The sequence below is a fragment of the Drosophila tropicalis genome, unplaced genomic scaffold (assembly GCF_018151085.1).
Source record: "Drosophila tropicalis isolate 14030-0801.00 unplaced genomic scaffold, ASM1815108v1 contig_694, whole genome shotgun sequence".
In the NCBI taxonomy this organism is placed as follows: Eukaryota; Metazoa; Arthropoda; class Insecta; order Diptera; family Drosophilidae; genus Drosophila; species Drosophila tropicalis.
Window position 1 is genome coordinate 6,243,523 of NW_027173176.1, and position 19,775 is coordinate 6,263,297.

At 41.9% G+C, this 19,775-nt stretch overlaps 5 protein-coding genes across 6 annotated transcripts; 1 reads left to right on the forward strand and 4 right to left on the reverse strand.

The window, feature by feature from the left end:
* Nucleotides 1-372: 372 nt before the first annotated feature.
* Nucleotides 373-2,246, reverse strand: tap (Basic helix-loop-helix neural transcription factor tap). The gene has a single exon (XM_068292923.1). The coding sequence runs from the start codon at nt 1,645-1,647 to the stop codon at nt 373-375; it is 1,275 nt and encodes a 424-aa protein (XP_068149024.1). The 5' UTR covers nt 1,648-2,246.
* Nucleotides 2,247-3,486: 1,240 nt separating this feature from the next.
* Nucleotides 3,487-8,799, reverse strand: LOC137579246 (uncharacterized). Of its 2 annotated transcripts, none has more exons than XM_068292953.1 (6): nt 8,613-8,799; nt 8,118-8,538; nt 7,808-8,019; nt 7,152-7,748; nt 6,256-7,084; nt 3,487-6,184 (listed from the first exon to the last, which is right to left on the reverse strand). In XM_068292953.1, the coding sequence occupies exons 1-6, from the start codon at nt 8,697-8,699 to the stop codon at nt 4,653-4,655; spliced, it is 3,678 nt and encodes a 1,225-aa protein (XP_068149054.1). In that variant the 5' UTR covers nt 8,700-8,799; the 3' UTR covers nt 3,487-4,652. The 2 variants fall into 2 exon arrangements, with proteins under 2 accessions (XP_068149054.1, XP_068149053.1); XM_068292952.1 differs by having other exon boundaries at nt 7,808-8,058.
* Nucleotides 8,800-9,430: 631 nt separating this feature from the next.
* Ube3a (ubiquitin protein ligase E3A) lies at nt 9,431-13,726 on the reverse strand. Its single transcript, XM_068292795.1, is given in 9 exon segments — nt 9,431-9,953; nt 10,051-10,543; nt 10,602-10,783; nt 10,851-11,456; nt 11,521-11,762; nt 11,835-12,288; nt 12,290-12,812; nt 12,873-13,178; nt 13,239-13,726. Coding segments are annotated over 9 exon segments (3,189 nt in total). The 5' UTR covers nt 13,283-13,726; the 3' UTR covers nt 9,431-9,614.
* A 457-nt stretch (nt 13,727-14,183) lies between these two features.
* LOC137578904 (protein FAM91A1) lies at nt 14,184-17,268 on the forward strand. The gene is made up of 2 exons (XM_068292517.1): nt 14,184-16,168; nt 16,231-17,268. The coding sequence occupies exons 1-2, from the start codon at nt 14,401-14,403 to the stop codon at nt 17,235-17,237; spliced, it is 2,775 nt and encodes a 924-aa protein (XP_068148618.1). The 5' UTR covers nt 14,184-14,400; the 3' UTR covers nt 17,238-17,268.
* A 542-nt stretch (nt 17,269-17,810) lies between these two features.
* LOC137578905 (uncharacterized) lies at nt 17,811-19,645 on the reverse strand. Its single transcript, XM_068292518.1, has 3 exons — nt 19,513-19,645; nt 18,923-19,446; nt 17,811-18,856 (listed from the first exon to the last, which is right to left on the reverse strand). The coding sequence occupies exons 1-3, from the start codon at nt 19,549-19,551 to the stop codon at nt 18,082-18,084; spliced, it is 1,338 nt and encodes a 445-aa protein (XP_068148619.1). The 5' UTR covers nt 19,552-19,645; the 3' UTR covers nt 17,811-18,081.
* Nucleotides 19,646-19,775: the final 130 nt, after the last annotated feature.

A 19,775-nucleotide genomic window follows, 5' to 3' on the forward strand; every position in this document is an offset into this window, starting at 1 on the left:
TTGGTTGTTCCTGAAAGGCTTAAGATCTGGAAAAGGTTAACCACAAATGGTTAACAATTTGCAGATCTGCTTTCATTTTTCAAATTTACTTATAAACTTAGCTCTAAAGGAGAAACACAATTTAGAAGTAAATTTGTTTGTTTTTTAGCCTGATTGTTCGAGTGTTTTGTTTGTGTTATATGTAGAAGGAAAGTGATTTAGAGAATATATTTTACATTCCAACAGAAAAAAACGAAAAGAAAGCACTTGATGGACTTTTCCTATATATCCTTTAAATCAGTTTCCTTTTTTTCGAAATTCTCTCAATTATATGCTCGTATCACACAAAATAGCTAAAAAAAAAAAACGTATTTGAGTGCCCTCAAAACTATGCTATACCTGATGGGGAAACGCTTTGAATGTGGCTGATGGAGGTTGATGTTGTGGTGGCTGCTCCTCGGGATAGTCCTTCCATGGTGGCGTCTGGGTATAGAAACTGCTCTGCTGGTGTAGGCCCGTTTCCATGGGATTGGCAGCTGCCTCGAAACTGCCACGGAACAGATCATATTTCTCTTGCGAGAAATGAGTTTGAGTCGGAGTCGGGGTCGGAGTCGTTGTCGAAGTCTGAGCAGCGGGTGGCATGTGATCCTGCTGGTGTTGTTGATAGAAACGCATGCTGCTGGCAAAGTCAAAACCAGGTGGATGCTGCTGGCTCTGCATCTGAGGTTGATAGTCCAAATTGTGCTGGTGGTATGGCGGCATCATCGGTTGTTGTGCTCCATGTCCATGATGCGGTGATGTTGCAGCAGCTGATGGATGAGAAGCAGCATAGGGAAACATGCGTCCGCAACCAAACATGGGAAATGGTTGCGGATTCACAAATAGTGCATCAAACAAATCTTTGGTTATCCTTTCGCCACTCAATGTGAAATTCTGTAGCTTCTCTAGATCCAAATTGATGGTTCCACCGCTTTCCAGAACTTGCTCCAAAGCGAATATATAATTGTGGGCAAAGCGCAGAATCTCGATTTTGGTCAATTTCGTCTCCTCGGGCAGCGATGGGAGTGTCACCCGCAACTTCTCCAGGGCATCGTTCAGAGTATGCATCCGATTGCGTTCCCGATCGTTGGCCTTCATGCGACGAAACTTCTTGATGCGAACCACCTGGGTGGGACTACGCGATCGTGTGACTCTGTTCTTGCCGACGGCATATTTACGCTTCTGACGCGGTGCATCCGGATCTTCGGGTGACTTTACTGGAGTGCTTGTTAATTGTGGCTCAAATGCATTCGATCCATTCGATCCTGCACGACTGTTCAGATGCTCAACCAGAGTGCGTCCACTACGTGTGCTGTGATTGCTGCTAGTATCCAGTAGACCCACAAATCCTGGTGGCGGTGAGTTTCCCATTGTTCCCATTTCCCAGCTACCAGCATATACACCCCCCGCCCCCGACGCTGTTGGAGGAACTGGAGGCGTGGCATTTGCCGAACTATTGTAGCTTTCATCAAAATCCAAGCGGCGCCTTGAACTCGAGCTAACATTATTAGCCGCCTCGGTTTCGAAACTCTTCTCATAGCCGCTATCAAATGAAGCATCATCGTCCTCGTCATCGAACTCGAAGGCTTGCGATGCAGCAGCTCCATATGGATTATAGCAGGCGGCCATGTCTCCAGAAGTTGATCTCAAATCTCTGTCTTTTAAAGTGTGCTATATTCTTCCAACTTGCCGCTTAACTTCAACGCGCATTTTTCGTTCACTACAAACTCGCTGGGTGTTTCGTTTCGTTTGGGTTTCGTTTCGCGTGCCCGCACCAACTAAAAGCTAGCAAGGAGTGCGCACCGGTTTTATGTGCCCAGAGCCATTAGTGTTAGGGCAGTAAGCCCGCTGATTTAGACCCGGCAGCAGCAGCAGCAGCAGCAATGGGTAACAACCCTCGACGCATTGTCGTCGGTCGTGACGGCGCCATGGCACACAAATCCCAAAAGATATGCGCGCCGTGATTGTCGCCAGGGGGTTGATTTTACTCACACACACACTTACACACACACACATACACAGGGTAAACAGATTCGTTCTACCAGCTACGCGCTACCAGTTAAAATACGAGCATTTTTTACGCTCTACCAGCGGCCTCTAAGCTCTAAGCCAATCGGAAAGATGTCTGCGTCGAGGATCAGCAATGACGCCAGCAGTGACCGGGGTAAAGTGGCAAAGTTCAAAGCAATATATTTTTGATGGATACTTACTAAGTTTTTGGCTTATTTTTCCGGCAGTCTTCAAAGGAAATTATTTGAGATATGGACTGGAAATGGGTCTGATCAGTTTTTAACCTAACTAAGACTCTCGATTGGGCATTTTTAAAAATCGTACATAAGCAATTCGATCATCGGTCTTTATTTTATACAATAATTTGCTAAATGATCTCTAGTTCCAGTGATAATGCAAAGCTGATAACTCCAATCAATAACTTAGTGCTAATTGATGGCTTAATACATCATTTTTAACACGTTTTTTTTTTAAAGCATTTACAATTATTTGAAAGAATTTTTGGGAAGAAGGCTCCATTTTATTTAAAAGCTTTCAAAATGGAAAAAACATAACCCTTTAGGGATTTACATATGTATGTATAACCCATATTCCCAGAGAATGTCTAAACAAGTCCTACAAAATCCTCGAATTTCGTTTAGTTTTGAAATGTTTAAATACTTTTTCATCTGTGTAGACATTATAAAGTAGACATCGAATTATCTACTTGAGCCTTTTTCATATTTTAATCATATTTTATCATACTTTAATATATATACATATGTATATCATCATATTTTTTGGGGGTTGGGAGTGAAAGAGTGTCGCAAGTGGTGAAGAGGTTTCAATTACCCGCAACTCTTTGTTTTGTTTTGGCCCATAAACCGCAATAATCGTTTAGGGCTTACGCCTGTCACTAAGCGAATTACTGCCACGTGGCCAACCGGCAAAAACCTTCACCGAAAAGGCAACATGTGTAGGACTACCACAACCATCCACATCCACATCCACTTCTCAGGCTTGTGGCTTTGCTGGTCACGTGACCTGAAGCCTTAGCTTAACGGCTGCTCAAGTGGCCAAGTGTGCCGAAGATGAGCAAGGATTGGGATTGCATCAAACTGGGAAAGCACGTGCAAGCGTGCAATTTGTTATGATATCTCAGCCAATTGTGGTCAAATTATGTGGCACGAGCCAGCGACACTTTCAAGAGTGTCAAGGATACTAATTGAGTCATTGGGCTACCAATTTGCGTGAGTGTGGGATCTTTCAGCTGCTTTTATTAGCCATGAAATTGCATTATCTTTTAATGCTTATGGTTCATTAAAATCTCCACAGGGCAAAGGTATTCCATCACGCACAGGACAAATTTAAATGGTTTCGTTTCGTTTCCCGATCCTTTTTAAAAATAAATCACAGGGAACTGAAACTTTTACTCAAGTTTACAGACTAATCCCAATCTTTTTAAAAAAGACAACACAATTTCAGTTCTTTTTTTTAATTTTTTAAAATTAGTTTTTAACAAGAAAAAATTACAGTATTTATCAGTTTTTCTTCATTTTTCAAATCAGTTTTCTAAAATAGTAAAATTTTTCAAAAGCCAAATCAAGTGGAAATAAAGCTATATACTTTGGATCAGCTAAAGTTGGAACTATTTGAACTTGTTAGTGTATTTTCGACCAAACTAAACGCCTCCTGAAATTGTCAATTAAATTAAGTCTCGATCGGTCTACTAAATATAATACACTTTTCATTTATTGCTAAAATCATTATGTGACAGGAGAGAATGAGAAAAAAGTATATATACTAAAATCGACTTTGATATAAAATTGTTTCCTGTTTATCGGCTTTGTTTGGGCATTTTTGGCTTAAATCCAATGATTTTGTTTAGTTGTATATCTAAAAAATATTACTACTTTATGCTAAAGCTGCCGAATCTTAAAATTAAATTGTAAGAGAACTTTTCAAACTTGTTAACTAACTATGGCAATTGTGGCAATTAGTTAAAAATATTTGAATATGTATATATAGATCAATGGTAAACCGAACAAATGGACACCACCATCATCGTCATAATCTTGGTTATCATCATCACTTTTCATGGATGTCAGAAATCAGAGGAGCCGCCACGTGTTTGTTAATAGCCTTAGCCATTTCAAGTGCTGCTCATCCGACACGTGTGACCAATTTCAGTGGCTGTTTCTTCAATGCGTTAATGCATATCAATTATATAGTTAATTATAAAGTGGTCGGACCAATGTCAACCCAATTCTTATATAGTGAGTTGAGTAGTGGGCCTTTAGGCGTAGAAATCTTGTTTCCGTATAAACAGATGTACATACACACACACACAGACTTTTGATATATGTTTATGTATACATGCATAAATGGATGAATTTGTATGATTTCCATGAGTATTGTAAAGCAAAGTAAATATTAAATGTGTGAGTGTGTGTGTGTGTATGCGAAGTGTGCCTTGGGCTAATTGCATTCTAACAACCGAGGCAAATTCAATTTTGTTCCTCTCTTTCTCATTCCCTCTCTCTGTTATCAACCCCTGAATGCTTCGATTCGTTCCGAGCACGTAGAAAGTGTGCAGACTGAAACTGAGAGAAAGAGAGGGAGGGGCGGCCCTAGGGCAATGCGTCTTAAAAGGGAACAATTTCCTCCTCATATAGTGGATCAAATTCGACCACCTGAGTGTTAAATTGTGATAAAGACGAATCTGAGGATAATTCAATAACATCTGGCGATTGGCCAGTTCCCGATCCTGGCTCCTGTATTGGTAAGCCTCGACTTACACCACCACGTCCTCCACTAACCTGGCCGGTACGATTAGCTCCGCGCCCACCGCGAACACCACGTCCACTGCCACCACCGCCACGGCCACCACCTCCACGTACACCACGTCCTCCACGGCCACCGCCTCCGCCTCCGCCGCGACCACGTCCTCGTATAGTACGTATTTCACGTGCTGTTGTATATCCTCGAGGTGCATCATCCAAATCGGTTGACGAGTCCGAGGTAATATGCTTAAATGCAGGTCGATATAACTTGCCCGGCGAATCGGATGTTACATGGACAAATCTCCTGCGTTTTGTGCCAGATTGCGATTGATCTGATGAATTACTTGCAGATGAATTATTATCATTGGTGGGACTGCGACTCGGCTTGCGTTTGATCCGCCTCTGAATGTACTCCATTGTGAGACGCTTAATGCACACACGAAAGTCACGCAATTGGTGTATATCGTTGGCAGTAAGACGGTTCAGACAAATCACAACTTGACGTGTGAGACATTCCTGTACAAGTTGCAATTGTTGTTGATGATCGATTTGGATTTTCGATTCCTGTTTAGATTCGTAAGTCTCCTCCTGCGCATGCTGAGATTTCTCTTTCTCTTCCGGAAGGGGATCAATCGATTCTTCAATCAACTCTTCTTTTTTGACCAACTCAGCCATCTCTTGGGACTCCCTAGAGTGATCATTGGAGTCGTGCATACTGAATTGACCAGCACTCTGATCTGTATCCGAGATGCTAAATGAATCACGACGTTCCAGTTTTACAATCACTTCTTGGTCGGGGGCTGGAACTGGATTTGTTGGAGTGGGTGATGGATCTTGGACAGGAGCTGGTGCTGCAACTGGGACTGGGACTGAAGCTGGTGGCGGTACTTTTATCTTTGCTAATTTTTTCAAATTTTGAAGATTCTTGAATTTACTAAGCAAAGAACTGCTTTCCATTAAGAGATTCCCACTAACATCATTATTTTCCACACTCTGCAGTTCGTTAGTCTTATAGCTCCAGATGTCGGCGAATGCCTTAAACCCGGTGGTCTCATTACTATATTTGGTTCTGGCTTCCAGTAACTCGACAAACGAACGTTTTGCTGGTGGCGGCAAATCTTGTTGCTCCACTTGTTGTGCCGGTGAGGGCGTTCGGGATGTTTTCTCTTGCTTGATTTCGGTCGATAAGGCGGCGCTTTGAGACGCAGTGGTTGGAGTATCAGCAAGAGGCGAATTTCGGCGACCACTACGCAAGCTTCTATCCATATCAGAGATCATGGCATTGGCCACCATGGCAGCAGCACGTTTGCGAGTTCGTCGGCCAGTACTCAGGGTGAAATTCTCATCACCCTCATCCGAGGCCGGTTCCTCCTCCTCTTCGTCTTCGAAAACAACTGCAAGCAAAACGATTGAAAATGAGTTTGCAAAAATAATGAAGAGGGAAAAGTTATTCAAAATTCTTTACCTTCATCCCAGAATTTACGTGTATGTCGTCGTTTGGTTGGAGGTGGTGGCGGTTTTTCCGCTTCCTCTACTTCCTCCTCATCGGCGCTGACTTCATTCTCGGCCTCCGCTAAGTTGGCAGCATTCTCATAGCCCTCCTCGATGCTGCCATAGTCCAATTGTGGACGATTTTTATACTTGTCATAGTCAATGTTAAGAAATTGCAATTTATCATTGGCTTCGGCCATGTTGAGAGCCACAAATTTATTCTTTAAGTCCTTGCTCTTTAGCAACGCACTGCAGCGCTCGTGCAGCATATTCCAGTCCAGGGCCCAGGAATAGCGTTTATTACGCGGCTGAAACGCCACAGTCAGGAGATCTTTGATAACGCTGCGTGGTAAACGCAGTGCCAGAAGCGCCTGATAAATGGGATCATAGTCCCCGACTGGAGCTTCATGATTCGTTATGGTCACAATTTCATCTACATCGATTGTGGAGCTAAGCAGCTCGTATTTAACATTGAAAGCTGTCCCCGCTGTGGTCGCTGCTCTACTGGAATCCTCATCCTCTCGACGTTTCTTCTTGATGCGTGAGCAACGTTTCACCTCATTGTAATAGATGGAAATGGGATGCAGATAGAAGGCAGTTAGCCAGAACTCGGCCTCCATAAAAGCATGCTCATTGAACTCTTTGGCCAAAGCAGCATAATTATCCGACAAACTGTGCTCTAAATTTAGCATGAAATCTATGGTTAGACCTGGATGATAGCGCCAGATTTCTATGGCATTTAGCTGTTGACCAATTATCTTTAGCAATAAAACAATTTTAGCAAATTGCCAGCCACGAAATTTCTGCAATAAAGACAAAGACAGCATTAGGTTAAACTAGAAAAAGAGAGAGAAAGAGAGATAGCCTTACACGCTGAGCTAGTAGCTGATAGACAAATTTCAAAACTTCCTCGTTATTGGGAACATTTTGGAATACAGGATCACTTTGTCTATCCATTTCATCCTCGAGATCTGACAGCGGCTTCTTCTCATCATCATCATAGTTCTTGTAGTTGCCAATATTACTTGCACGATTCCCCTTGCAGATCTGTTGCTGATAGTTTAGGTTCAAATCGACCGTATGTGGCAGGGCATGACTTTTGTTTTGTGAATCGAATTTTTGTAATTCATTAAGAAGAAACCGTTCGCTATTCTCACGCTCCTCTACATAGCGATGCATAAGAATTTTGAATTGCGGCCACTGAGTAAGAAAATCAGTCTCATTTAGAGCCATTATTTCCAACAATTGATTGCCCAGCAAATAACTTGTATACGCCTCCAACATGACGGCAAATGAGGTGACCATATTTAGAGTAAATTGCTTAAAGACAATCTCCTTAAAGAAGTCACTCTTGCTCAAACGCAATAGTACACAAATCTGGGCAATGAGACGAGCTGGTGTGAAAGTTATGTCATAAGCGACGGGTGCATCCTTCATGCTCTGTGCATAGAAACCAATGTTGAACATCTGTAAAGAGTAAATTGATAAAATGGTTTTCTATGTTCAATGTTCATCCACTTTCTTACCATATTATCAATGACATGGCCACGATTATCATCGGCCACAAAGACAGTCAAGAGATAGAGATGTCCAATTAAGACAATGGCCGTTTGATCTTTTTGCAGTGACTCAAAGCTAGTATTCGCATTGGCCTTGAGCCAAGCGGCCATCATTCGTAGTGAAAACTGTTTAACGGCCTCCCAATTTCCAGCATTAAAAAGCTGCACTAGACGCAACACTATCAAAAGAAGACCCTCTTGTTTATAGAATGTGATATCTAAACGAAAGTAAGTCTTTGGTAGAAATAGTTAAAAATGTATTTTCCATTCGGCTTACCTTCTGGAGTGCCTGCAGGCACCGCATGCTCTATGGACTGATGTTTGTTGTTCTTTAGATTGACAAACAATTGTTGCAGATATGGCAAATTCCATGGTTTTGCACGAAAATTTAATATATATGGCCAATCGACCTCTTTTAGCATTGCAATGTCAGCATAATTTAGACGGGCTACATTTAGATAATATAGCAACATTTGTTTAAGACTATTCGAGCAGCTCTTCCATTCTTGGCTAAAGAGCAACTGCAGTGAGTAATGGGCCAAAACTTTGACCACATGACGCAATGCCTCTTCATTCATCTGCTCCTTACTTTGCAGCTGGCACACTTCCCAGCCGTATATCAATTGTAGGAGTCGATTATTAGCCATTAACTCATAAACATCCACATCGCAGCTGCCGTTGAAGAAGACAAACATTTTCTATGGGGAGCAACAGGAGTTTTTTTTTTTTATTAAACTGATGAAATAAGCCGAAAAATTCACGGTCAACTTACCGCTGAAAATACATCATAGTTTAGCTGGGAGGAGCATTGGAGAAACTTTTGCTCGTCCAGCAGGTTCCTAGGTAAGATGATCTCCATCCTGAGCCCAACTCCTTTGAGAACCCAGTTTTCTTTAAATAATAAGTCAGACAACAACAAATTCTTATTTGTTTGTTGTGGTTTGTTTTGCAGGATGTGAGAGGGATACATTCGATAGATTTAAACTCTGGCGATATATCGATGTTTTTTTATTTATCGATAGTGTACTGTTTGAATTTTTGTCAGGAGGTACTAAAAGGACACTCCTCTCAACACGAAAAGATAATAACTTCAATCATTAACGCTATATTTGGTGCAAAAGCAAATCTTGATAATCTCAAGTATCAAAAAGTATCAATAATTTTGTGGGCTTACAAATAAATATAAAATTTTTATTTTTATTTTATATACAAGCATCACATAAAGAACCGATTACTTATGTTTTGCTTTATTATAATTAAATGATTGTATAATGGAATTTAATGAAAAAGTATTCTATTATAAGAAATTAAAATTTTCGATAGAACTATCGGTACTATCGATAGTTTAATTCATCAGTGGGGAGAACAGTCGAGTTAAGTCACTATCGATAACATTTGGGTAACATGACCAGTGTTGGTAAATTGCAAATATTGCCGGAAACAGTTATCGATAACTAGAGGTATGAGCAGCTTGGCGGCTTATCGAGTTTTAAGCTATTATCTACTCCCCACAATATCATGAAACTATTTTTCACTTCAATGTATCAACTAAATACTAGATCATATATTTGAGCCATGACTTAAGTGTACTCCCATATAAATCTTGTATATTGTCTTACTTTGAACAAGGTTATATCAAAAATAAATGGCGAAACTTAAAAACAAACTGAAAGTCGTTATTCATTCATTCTTAGAGATTCCTAGAGAGAGGTGGTATCAGTTACAATGCAGGACGCAGGACACAGCAGTAGCAGCAACAGTAGCAGCCACTGACTTACAGCATGCCAAAGCCCTTCGAGTAATTAATGGCTTTGAGCAGGCGCTCCTCTAGCTTCTCTTTGCTACTATATTCGGGTAATAGCAAGACATTGAAGCAAGTGTGCGATGTAGGCAATCGATCGCTATCTGGTCCATGTCGTGTGATCAATAGACGCAAACACTTTAATCCACCGACAGGAACACGCGCCGATCCCGTCGTGAATTCGAGCAACTTGCGCTTCGACTCATTTGGCATACCATGGACAATGGCCCAGAAATCCTGAATTATTTGCGTCTCCTTTGTGTAACCACCCTCGTATTCTGTCGAGTGCTCCAGTTCTACAAAATCAAATTCCTGGCATATAAATAAATAGAAAAAAGAAGGAAAATCATTACCCATCAGAAAAACAATGAGACTTAAAAGAAATCATGAATTTTGAATGACTGCTTACCCGACTACCACAGACAAGCATTTCGATTTCCTCTGGGCGGAAGAGTAACTTTAATGGCGACTCATCGGTTACCATTTCGAAACCTTTACGAAACGAATTAAACTGTTGCTTAATATTCGTATTAAGTAGAAAATCTGCATATAGATTGACAAATAATTTCTTATTATGTTGGCCCACGGCCAATTCCTTGCCATTTGGGACAAGGTCATGCTCGACCATTTCACCAAAAACATTGCTGTAGCTGATGCGGAAAGTTTGATCGAATACCTCTTCCATATCCTGACCCTGATAGTCCAGCATGGACTTTAAACTCTTATACAACGTAGGACTCCAATCGCTCAGATCGTAAAAGGTGCCGCGATAGCCCATTAGCTTACGATAGACGACCATGGGAAAATTCACAGCCAGAATCACATTATTATAGATGGCCAATCCGATGATAATGCCAATTAAAGTAAATTGTGCACCATTCTCAAATGGTGTGGCATTGAACCTGAATCACACAAATTTATCAAATAGCGAGTAAAGGATAGTAGTGCCAAGAATCTTACCACATATTATTAGTCTCCTCTTGTTGGACAAACATGCCGAAAGCCGGATTGAATATCTCCTCGACAATAAGTTGAAAAAATTCTTTGGATACGCCACCCTCATCGATGCCCTGCTCACCGACAAATTCCACGACCAATTGTTTTTTTAAATCCTTTGGATTACTCATGGCCACCAATTCCAGCTGGAGAGAGAATAATAATTTGATTAACAATTAACAAATTGATATTTATTCCATTATCTATGCTTACCCCAACGAGAGCATCATTGATCAATTGATCCCTACGCACATTTAGTTTGAGATCAGGCCGCGGTGGGGCTACATCCTGATCGCCATCATGATTTAAATTATGGAATATTGAGTAGAGCGATGAATATCGCTCGCTGTACATACGCATACGACTGTCATAGTAGAGGGCGTCCACTTTGGTCGCCGGCGTCAAGATAAAAGCATACAGCATAAAAGAAAAATAATTGCTATTTGTAGTCCCCAGTTCGCTCTCCATGGCCAGAGTCTTATAGGATACATAATCGTGATGCATTTGAATGCCATCACTCAAAGCATCATTGTAGAATTCCACCAGAGGCACCAAAGGATTCCGGCAATCTATGCACGACACTTGCAATGTCTTCTCTAATTGATCTTCGGCAAATTTCGGCATGTGTGGATTTAAATGTGAGCTGTATATAAAGAAGTCATCCTCAACGGCAGCAACAGCAGATGTTGATGTCGATGAAGAGACACCAGCAGCACTTTGTTCCTGACCGAGCGCCGACTCTAGCTCATCGTGATCGAGCGGTAAGCGGCAAGATGGTATCTCCAATTCACTAGCCAATATATTGGCATAGAAAACAATCTGAGGAAAAAATGTGAATAGGAAATATTTTTCAATTGAGATCCATTCGGCTCCTTCATCTCACCTTGAGCACTTTGGTCACACTTATGATATGCTCGTTCTCCCGCACTGCCTCTTCATCGAGAAGGACTTGCAGTGTAATCTGTTGCTGACACGCCGCCACCAAAGCCTTTAGTTGATCTGCACAATGTGTGGCCCAAATGCGTGCCAGACGCGCCTGTGACCGGACAGGCAGAACGGCAGCAGCATGACACAGCTTTGGCAGGGCACGATCCAAGTATTCCATGTCAGTGACACTGTTTTTAGCTACAAAATAAGAAGAGCGCATTTAAATCTTTATCATGTTGGGTGTAAATATAGCTTCAGGCTACTACTCACTATTGGTGGCCATGTCGAAGCAAATAACCAGGCAATGGAGCACTTGCTCCCAATCGGGACCATAGTGACGCATATAGCGCATACAATCGGCCAATTTGATAACGCTAATCGTTAGCTGTTCGGCCAATGAACGGCATGGGGCAGAGAAAATTAAACGCTGAACCCGGCGCAATCCTTCGAAATCTAACTGAGTGTCACCAGAGATCGCTGTCTCCGATGGCTTTGGCTTTGGTTTCTGCTCCCCCTCTTCCGTATCCTCCTCCCCCTCAGTTGATGTCTCATCGTCTTGCTTAAGCATGGGCTCATCCTCATCCAAAATGTCTTCGTTTCTCTGTAGTTCCTCTGTAGTCGTCTCTGTATGGATTTCGGTCTGTTCGAGCTCTTGCTCTTGCTCCTGTTCGTGCACCTGTTCCTCCTGCTGTTGTGTACTATCCTCATCTTTGTCATGCTCTCTCCTCCAGAGTACGCAATTGCTCTTTGTTCAGGGCTACCGGAGATTTGGCTAAAAGTTTTTGCAATTCCTTCGACGCCGATGTTGTAGATTCCTCTGGTATGGGAGGAGGCTCCTGCTGCTGCTCCTCAATGGGTTTATTAAAGCTTTTGCTTAATCTCTCTATACTAGAGAAGGTATCACTTATTGCCTGGTGTATGCGATCATAATTATCAGCATCAAATCCTTTCTTATAAAGTGTTTCTAGTACATGAGCATCTAAGGATTCTACTGGAGCCAATGTAGGCGTCTCTGAGCTTGAGCTGGATGAAGGCTGTGCAGCAGACACAGCTGCCTCCAACACTCCTGCTGTTGTGGAAGTGTCTGTGAGCAGTGGCAGAGCTCGCTGTGATTGAATGCTGTTGGAACTGGCAGAGGTGATTGTGGTAGTGGAACTATGGCTACTGGTGGTGCTTTTGCTGCTGCTGCTGCTGTTGCTGCTGCTGCTATCATTTGGTGACAACATATCCACATCCTGTTGCTGTGGACTGTAACAAGAGTTTGAATTTTACATTCCATGATGGTCCAAGACGACCTTAAGCTCTCACCTGTTAGTGGGTTCGCTTGAACTGCTGCTACTGCTAGTTGCTGTGGACTGGGTGGAGATGTCACACAGCTGGGCATCTTGTGAGAACAGTTGCAAGGCCCTGGCGGCTACCTCATTTGGAGTCATTGGAGCCACTTTTCCACTGGACGCGCAATTGGCGTTGGTGCATTGGGCATTACCGCAACCGGATTGCAATTGATGAAAATAACGGTGAATCAGGCTGCGCACAGCCGAGCGTTTCATTTCGGGCGTGGCTCTTTGCTCCGCAACGTTTTCCGCAACAAATGCAGAAGATGATGCCGAGGCGCTAAAATAAAATAGAGAATAGAATTTTTGTTTGCTCTCGACATTGTTTCGAATAACTCACCTTGACGGCGCCTTCTGCTCTTGATCATCCCCTCCGCCACTCATTTGGGTACCTGTTCTGAGTCCACCAAATAAATAAGAACCTTCTCGTAGCTGGCTTCGGTTATTGGCTCTCCCGCTGCCACCTTATTTTTTTTCTTTCTTGTTGTTTGCTGCGCCGATGTCAAGTTTCCTTTGTTGTGCCAAAAATGCGTGGCGAAAAAAGGGTGCAAAAAATCGATGTTCAATGTTTTCTCTTCCCCTCCCCTTCACTATATCTTTTTCGCTTTACACCGCTCACAGCTGCTGCTCCTTGCTTTCCGTTACTATGTTGCTATTAGCTTAATTTCGGTTATATTGTTGGCTTTTCGCTCATTTGCCTTTTCTTACCAGCAAGTATATGTTTTAAAAATATTATTTACCGAATTTACTTTTATTCATAACAAAAATTTGATTTGATTTGATTTGACTTGAAAAACACAAATGTGTTGTTTATCAAATAAAGCAAAATATTGAAATATCATCCGTATGTGTGAACTACGGTCACACTCTAGAATAACTTTTGTCGTTTATAGCACTGGCAACTTACAAGTATCGATACAGACAGACAAGACGTTAACAAATTAAATAAACTTTATATTATTATTAGTATTTGATCAAAAACGGGCTTAGTAAACACTTATATATATATATAAATTATTGTACAATAATTTCACATTGCCTGCCGAAAGTTGTAATATATTTGGTAAGCGCTAAGAATTATATAAAAAGCCACAAATAAATTAATTTTTAAGAAATTCGCGTTGAACATGTTAATAAATAAAATAAAACATTTAAAGTGGATCTATATTAACATTTTACGAATTTTGTCGATCTCCTAAAAAATACTTTTTTTTTTCCAGTGCATTTTGTGCTTTCGGACAGTGCTGCAAAGGGTTTTCAGTTTTTAGTCATACACTTATCGATAAGTCCGACGGGACGGTCTTATCAGCTGTCGTCGTATTTTCCACTTTTCCTGCCAAAATAGAAAATAGTAATAAAAGTTTCCCCTGTTTCTTTTTGCCCTCAGAAGATTAAGATACCTCGGAATGTGCAATATAAAGTGAGCTCTGGGTGAAGTGCACCCCGTATTCCACACATCATATCATAATAATTATACGTGCAAGTGCTAGAATCCAAGGCAAATGACAGAAAAGGAGAAGGAAAAGGTTGAGGTGCAGCTGCAGCTGTGCATTCGTGGAAATGTGAGTTGGCAGCAGCTGCCCGTTCATTTGAGATCCATGCTGAACAACAACCAGCGCGACTATGAAAAATATGTGTTCAACTATAGTTTGAAGAACCAGCTACGATTTCGTGGTAATCTGGCCTCAAAGGTGTTCCGGCAGGAGCAGCGCTATTACGAATTGCTCATCCAGAAGAACATCAATGGACTCGGTGTCTTTCCTTATCATCTTGCCGATATAGTTACAAAGGGCTTACGCGTGACGCCATTTAACTACTACTTGGATGTGCTCAGTCAGTTGCTGCGTAGCGACAAAAGCTACGATACTTTGCCCAATTTCACGGCTGCCGATTGTCTACGCGTCCTCGGCATCGGCCGGAATGAGTATTTGGCTCTAATTAGTGATCTAAAGACGCATACAACGCGTTCCATACTGTTCAGTGCGAAGCCAAATCCTTTGGATTTTCTGCCACGTTTTCCCGTTCATGTGCACATCGAACCATGGTGGCGACTGGACATTGGCTATGTCTTGGAGACGGATATACGATACCTCCTGCCAGCCGAACGCAGTCTGATTGATGATTTAATTGATTTCGGTGCCCAACCGGCTGGTAAATGTGACTATCAAGTCGTTCAGAGTCTCTATCGCAAAGGATTGATATATTTGGACGTACCCATCTCTGGCGAGGATCGCATTTGCATACCACCCTTGAGAAATTTTGTAATGAACCGTGTGAGTGGTGATTACTTTGAGAATTTGCTATACAAGATTTTTGTTAGCGCCGATGAGCACATGACCATAGCGGAATTGGCCCAAATGTTGCAGTTAGAGCTCGATATGGTCAAGCAGGCTGTGTCATTTATATGTCGTCTGGGATTTGCTCAGCGCAAGGACGAACTAACACCAGCTGGGGGTCAGCAACAGGCGCAGCCACAGGATCACGCCAGTTGGGCGGACTATAAGCGACAACAAGTGCCAGAGACACCACAGATAACGCCATTGAATTATAATAATTTTGATTTCGAACAGCCGAGTCCAAGTCCCAAGACCCCGCAAAAGGGCGAGAGAGAAAGGGACAAGGACAAGGATAGTAGTTCCATAGGCTATCTTTCCTCCGATGGCAATACAAGTGACTTTAGCTTTGCTCATATGAATGTGACGCCCCCCTCAATAGCGAATCCTCAAACCAGTGATGATCAGGAAGATCTGGTTGATGTAGTTGCTGCTCCTGTTGCTGCTGCTGCTCCACCCAAAAGTGGCAAACGTGTAGGCTTTTTATTCGATTCCACACTTACTGCATTCCTTATGATGGGCAATCTCTCGCCTGGTCTTAAAAATCATGCCGTAACCATGTTTGAGGTGGGTAAACTGTGTGAGGAGAGTATGGATAGCTTTCTAGCCGAATTGGAGCAGGTTTCACTGCTAGATGCCGAGGGTGAAGGTGATGTGTCACGTTATTTTGCTCATGCAGTCATCTTGAGATCGACCATATGCTCGCTGCGTCATATCCTAAGCGGTGGCCTTGATCTCTTACGTCTGGAGTGTCTCGAGGGATTGGACAGACAGACACGAGATCGTGTCTTGGAAAAGAAATATAAATTCATCATTTCGGCCTCCCCGCTAACCGCTCAATTGAGTCATACATTTAGCATTCCATTTTTTGGCCAATTTCTACGCAGTTCTGATGTGGCACCTATGTGGAGTAAACTCTTTTACAATCATATCACGGGTGAGTGACATCAAGCCAAACAAGTTCCATTAATCATTATCATCCTCTTTCATCCCTGCCAGGCTATGGTCCACCCAGTTTGTTGTTGTGCCGTGGAACTGTTTTAAAATCACTGCCACGCCTCTTTTTGGGCTATGGCAAACTTCTGGTTAATATCTTACATTCCGATTCATATGTACTCAGTTCGGAAAACTTTCGCAATCTGAACGATCAGCTGAAGAATGGATGCATTCTGCTCCAAGGCTATGGCATACGTGCTCCCGGTCAACTGCAATACGAATCGTTTCCATTCTCCACATCTAAGGATGAGCGTCAGGCCAAATGGACGGGACACAGGGCCGTGCAAAAGTTGTCGGAATTGATTGATTTGCGTCATCAATGCGGTTATATAACATTCCTCAATACGGGTGTCGATGATCTCGGATGCGAAGACTATGAACTGGAGGTGCATTTGAAATTGCCGCAGGGCGGTAAAAAGCAAAAACAGCAGCAGCAGCAAATCAGCAGCAAATTGAATCATGTGCCAAATAATCAAGAGAAGGGACAACAACAACTCAAGAGTCCCGATGAGAATCATTTTGCCACTACGCCAGATCATGGACCGGCTAACGAGTATACTTCAGACGACTGCAATCAAGTGCTGGCTAGCGAATTGGCCAAATGCAGTGGTCGCACTGGTGACTTGGTATCCCAGAATTCAGTAGAGATACCATTAGCCAGGTCCTTAATCGAGCACGACGGGGACGAAGAGGAGGAGACGGCCGAGGAGTGGACCTTGCTGGACGTTAGTTTTGGTGTGCCCCTCTTCGATGTGGACACAAATACACGGATCTGTGAGCATTTGGTCCGTGACTTGTGCTCGGATAGCAATCTGGAGAGTCTCGTTCATGCCGCCCAACAGACGCAAACGCTGTTCCTTGAGTTTGTGCGTCAGTGTCTGTACTTTGAGAATGATCCATCGATGCCAGTGCAATTAAATGAACCACTTCAAGCGGCACGTCCCTTGCCACATCCGCGCATCAATCTGGCGTTTGAGAATGGTCGCGTTGGTTATTGGAATGGACGCTAAAAGGTTTTTACTACAATAACATTCCCCCCACCCCCCACCACCCCGCAGCCCATAAAAAAAACTCCCATTAACTGCAGAGTATTTGTTTAACCCTCTCCCAGACAACCAATAATCCTTTTCAAAGTCCTTGTACAGTTTTGAGTCCTTCCCTCATATATAAATGCTTTATATACATAGCTACATATATCTATATACATACATATACTTATATAGATAAATCTTAGTCAGCGATAGCGCCTGAATGTATTTTTATTATTTTTTTATTAGTTTTGTAAGATGCGCGTTTTGGCAATATGTCATTCAGAGAGAGGCATACTAACTATATATATATATAATGGTATATATGTATGTATATACCACACATATATATAATATATATGAAATCATTAAAATACATATATAAATATATAATTGTATTATCTGAATAAAATGCAATTTTAAAACCTTCCATGAGAAATCCATTCGTTTTTTCTGTGATTTGAGCGAAATCTGAACTTTATTTCGTGTGAACTGAGATCTGTGAATAGCTTCAGGAGATTCACACTAAGAAAACCAAACCAATCATTGGAAAACTAATTGTTAACTCATTATTTTAATGTATATTCAAAACAAAAACAGAAAAAACAATTTTAACTTGGTGTTAATTTGATCAAAAAAATATGTATTAATCGTTTCCTTTATATTATTTGGTTCTGAAGGAAGGACAGCACATATATTCATTAAACTGATTTAATTTTTCAATCTCATTCATGAGGATTCATTACGAAACTCTAGGATCCCTAAGATGCCGATTCATTTACATTCACTGGGGACATTCTTAAACAAACGAATTTTAATTTCGATTTTAGGTTGAAAACAGAGGGCAATTAATTGTCCAAAAACAATATTTCAGTTTGCATTCTTTGGTTTTAAGAAAATCTATCGAGTTTTGATCAATCCGGAGTATAACCTCCTCATTGTCGCAAATGTAAGTAATTGCCTTTTCCTTGTAATCTTTTGATGTGGTCAGTAGCGTCTTCCGCTGCAACACACACCATTTGCCTGTCTGTAGTCCCGAATTTTGGAGTTCCAGCAGTTGAAACACACTGGCCAAAGGCTTATTCTTCGCAACTTTTGGCAAAATGATACTGCATTTAATGGAATTGAAGTGTTCCAAAAAGGATGTGGACTTATAGCTGCTTAGTGAGCTTAGACTGCGGGTTACCCATTCGTAGGTATCCTCGTTGGCGCATGTCAACCACAGTTTGTCATCGAACTTGGCAACAGAATGCTTCTCATTAAACTGAAAGCGATTACAATTCAGAGAGGTTTCGAACAGGGTATAGAAATAATTAAGTAGGCCACTAAAATCCTTCTCAGGCAAATCTGTGGTGATGACCAGCATGAGATGGCGATGTTCTGGATCGACCCATACATAGGGAGGTGTTGGCGGCAACGGCAACGGCAACGGCGACGAAGCCAACGACGGCGAGAACGTCAGCGACAATGGCGACGACTCATTGGACTTGGACTCATTGGGCTTGGAGCAGTTCTCTAGTGTCTTTTTGGGACATTCAACAACCTTGACGCTAGACGCCTGATTTTGTGGCATGGGATTTTCCGATGATGCATTGCAAATTCTAAAGGTGGAATGCAAAAAACTGTAAATAACATTCGGAATTGAAATCATATGCGAGAAAAGTGACCTTTTGGAAGTTGTCGAATCGTCGTCCAACTTTCGTTTACGTTTAATTAAGATTCCTGAACTACTCTCATCGCTGGTAGATCCATCAAGGCTATCAGAACTGTCAGAAGTACTGCTGCTACTAGAACACGTCGATGGGCAAGAGTCGGTGTCCAGAGTTTCAGTATATTGAGGCACCTGATCAATGGGTGGCAATTTACGTCCATTGTCACCTTCGACCTGATCAAAGAAATTCCCCTGTATATTACCTTCGACCTCATTGTAAAACTGAAGGAAGCAAATGAATTTGTTGTTGCTATATAGGGATATAGCGGCGCCATTGATCCCAATTCCACTGTCATTCATGACGGGAGTCTTCGATATTGTATCATTCGGCTGCACCATAGAAGAGAGGACAACACCATTCTCCAGCGATGTGGACAAGGTGTGAATCTCTTGGCAATCCGCCGGTATATCAATAATGGACTCCATTTTGATTTTCAAATCATGAATTGTGGCATTGTCTTCCAATGAGAAGAAATTCGGCTTAATAGAAAAATTATATGGGTCTTAAATTTAGGGTGGATATGTATTTATTCCTAATTGACTTACCTTGCCACTGCCCGGTTCAAATTTAATTTTGACAAACATTTTCACTTAATTTGCTTTAAATTGAAGCTTTGCTTTGTCAGTTTTTTTGAACGGGACTTTCGCGCTTGAAACGCTTAGCAACACTAGATTGGACTCATCTGGCAGCACTGATGCTAGTTTTATTGCCAGATATACATATGTACATATATCAGCAAGAGGGCTCGCAAACCACCCAGTCTGGTAGCGCAGTCTGTTTGAAAGGACACATAAAAGGCATGACCTGA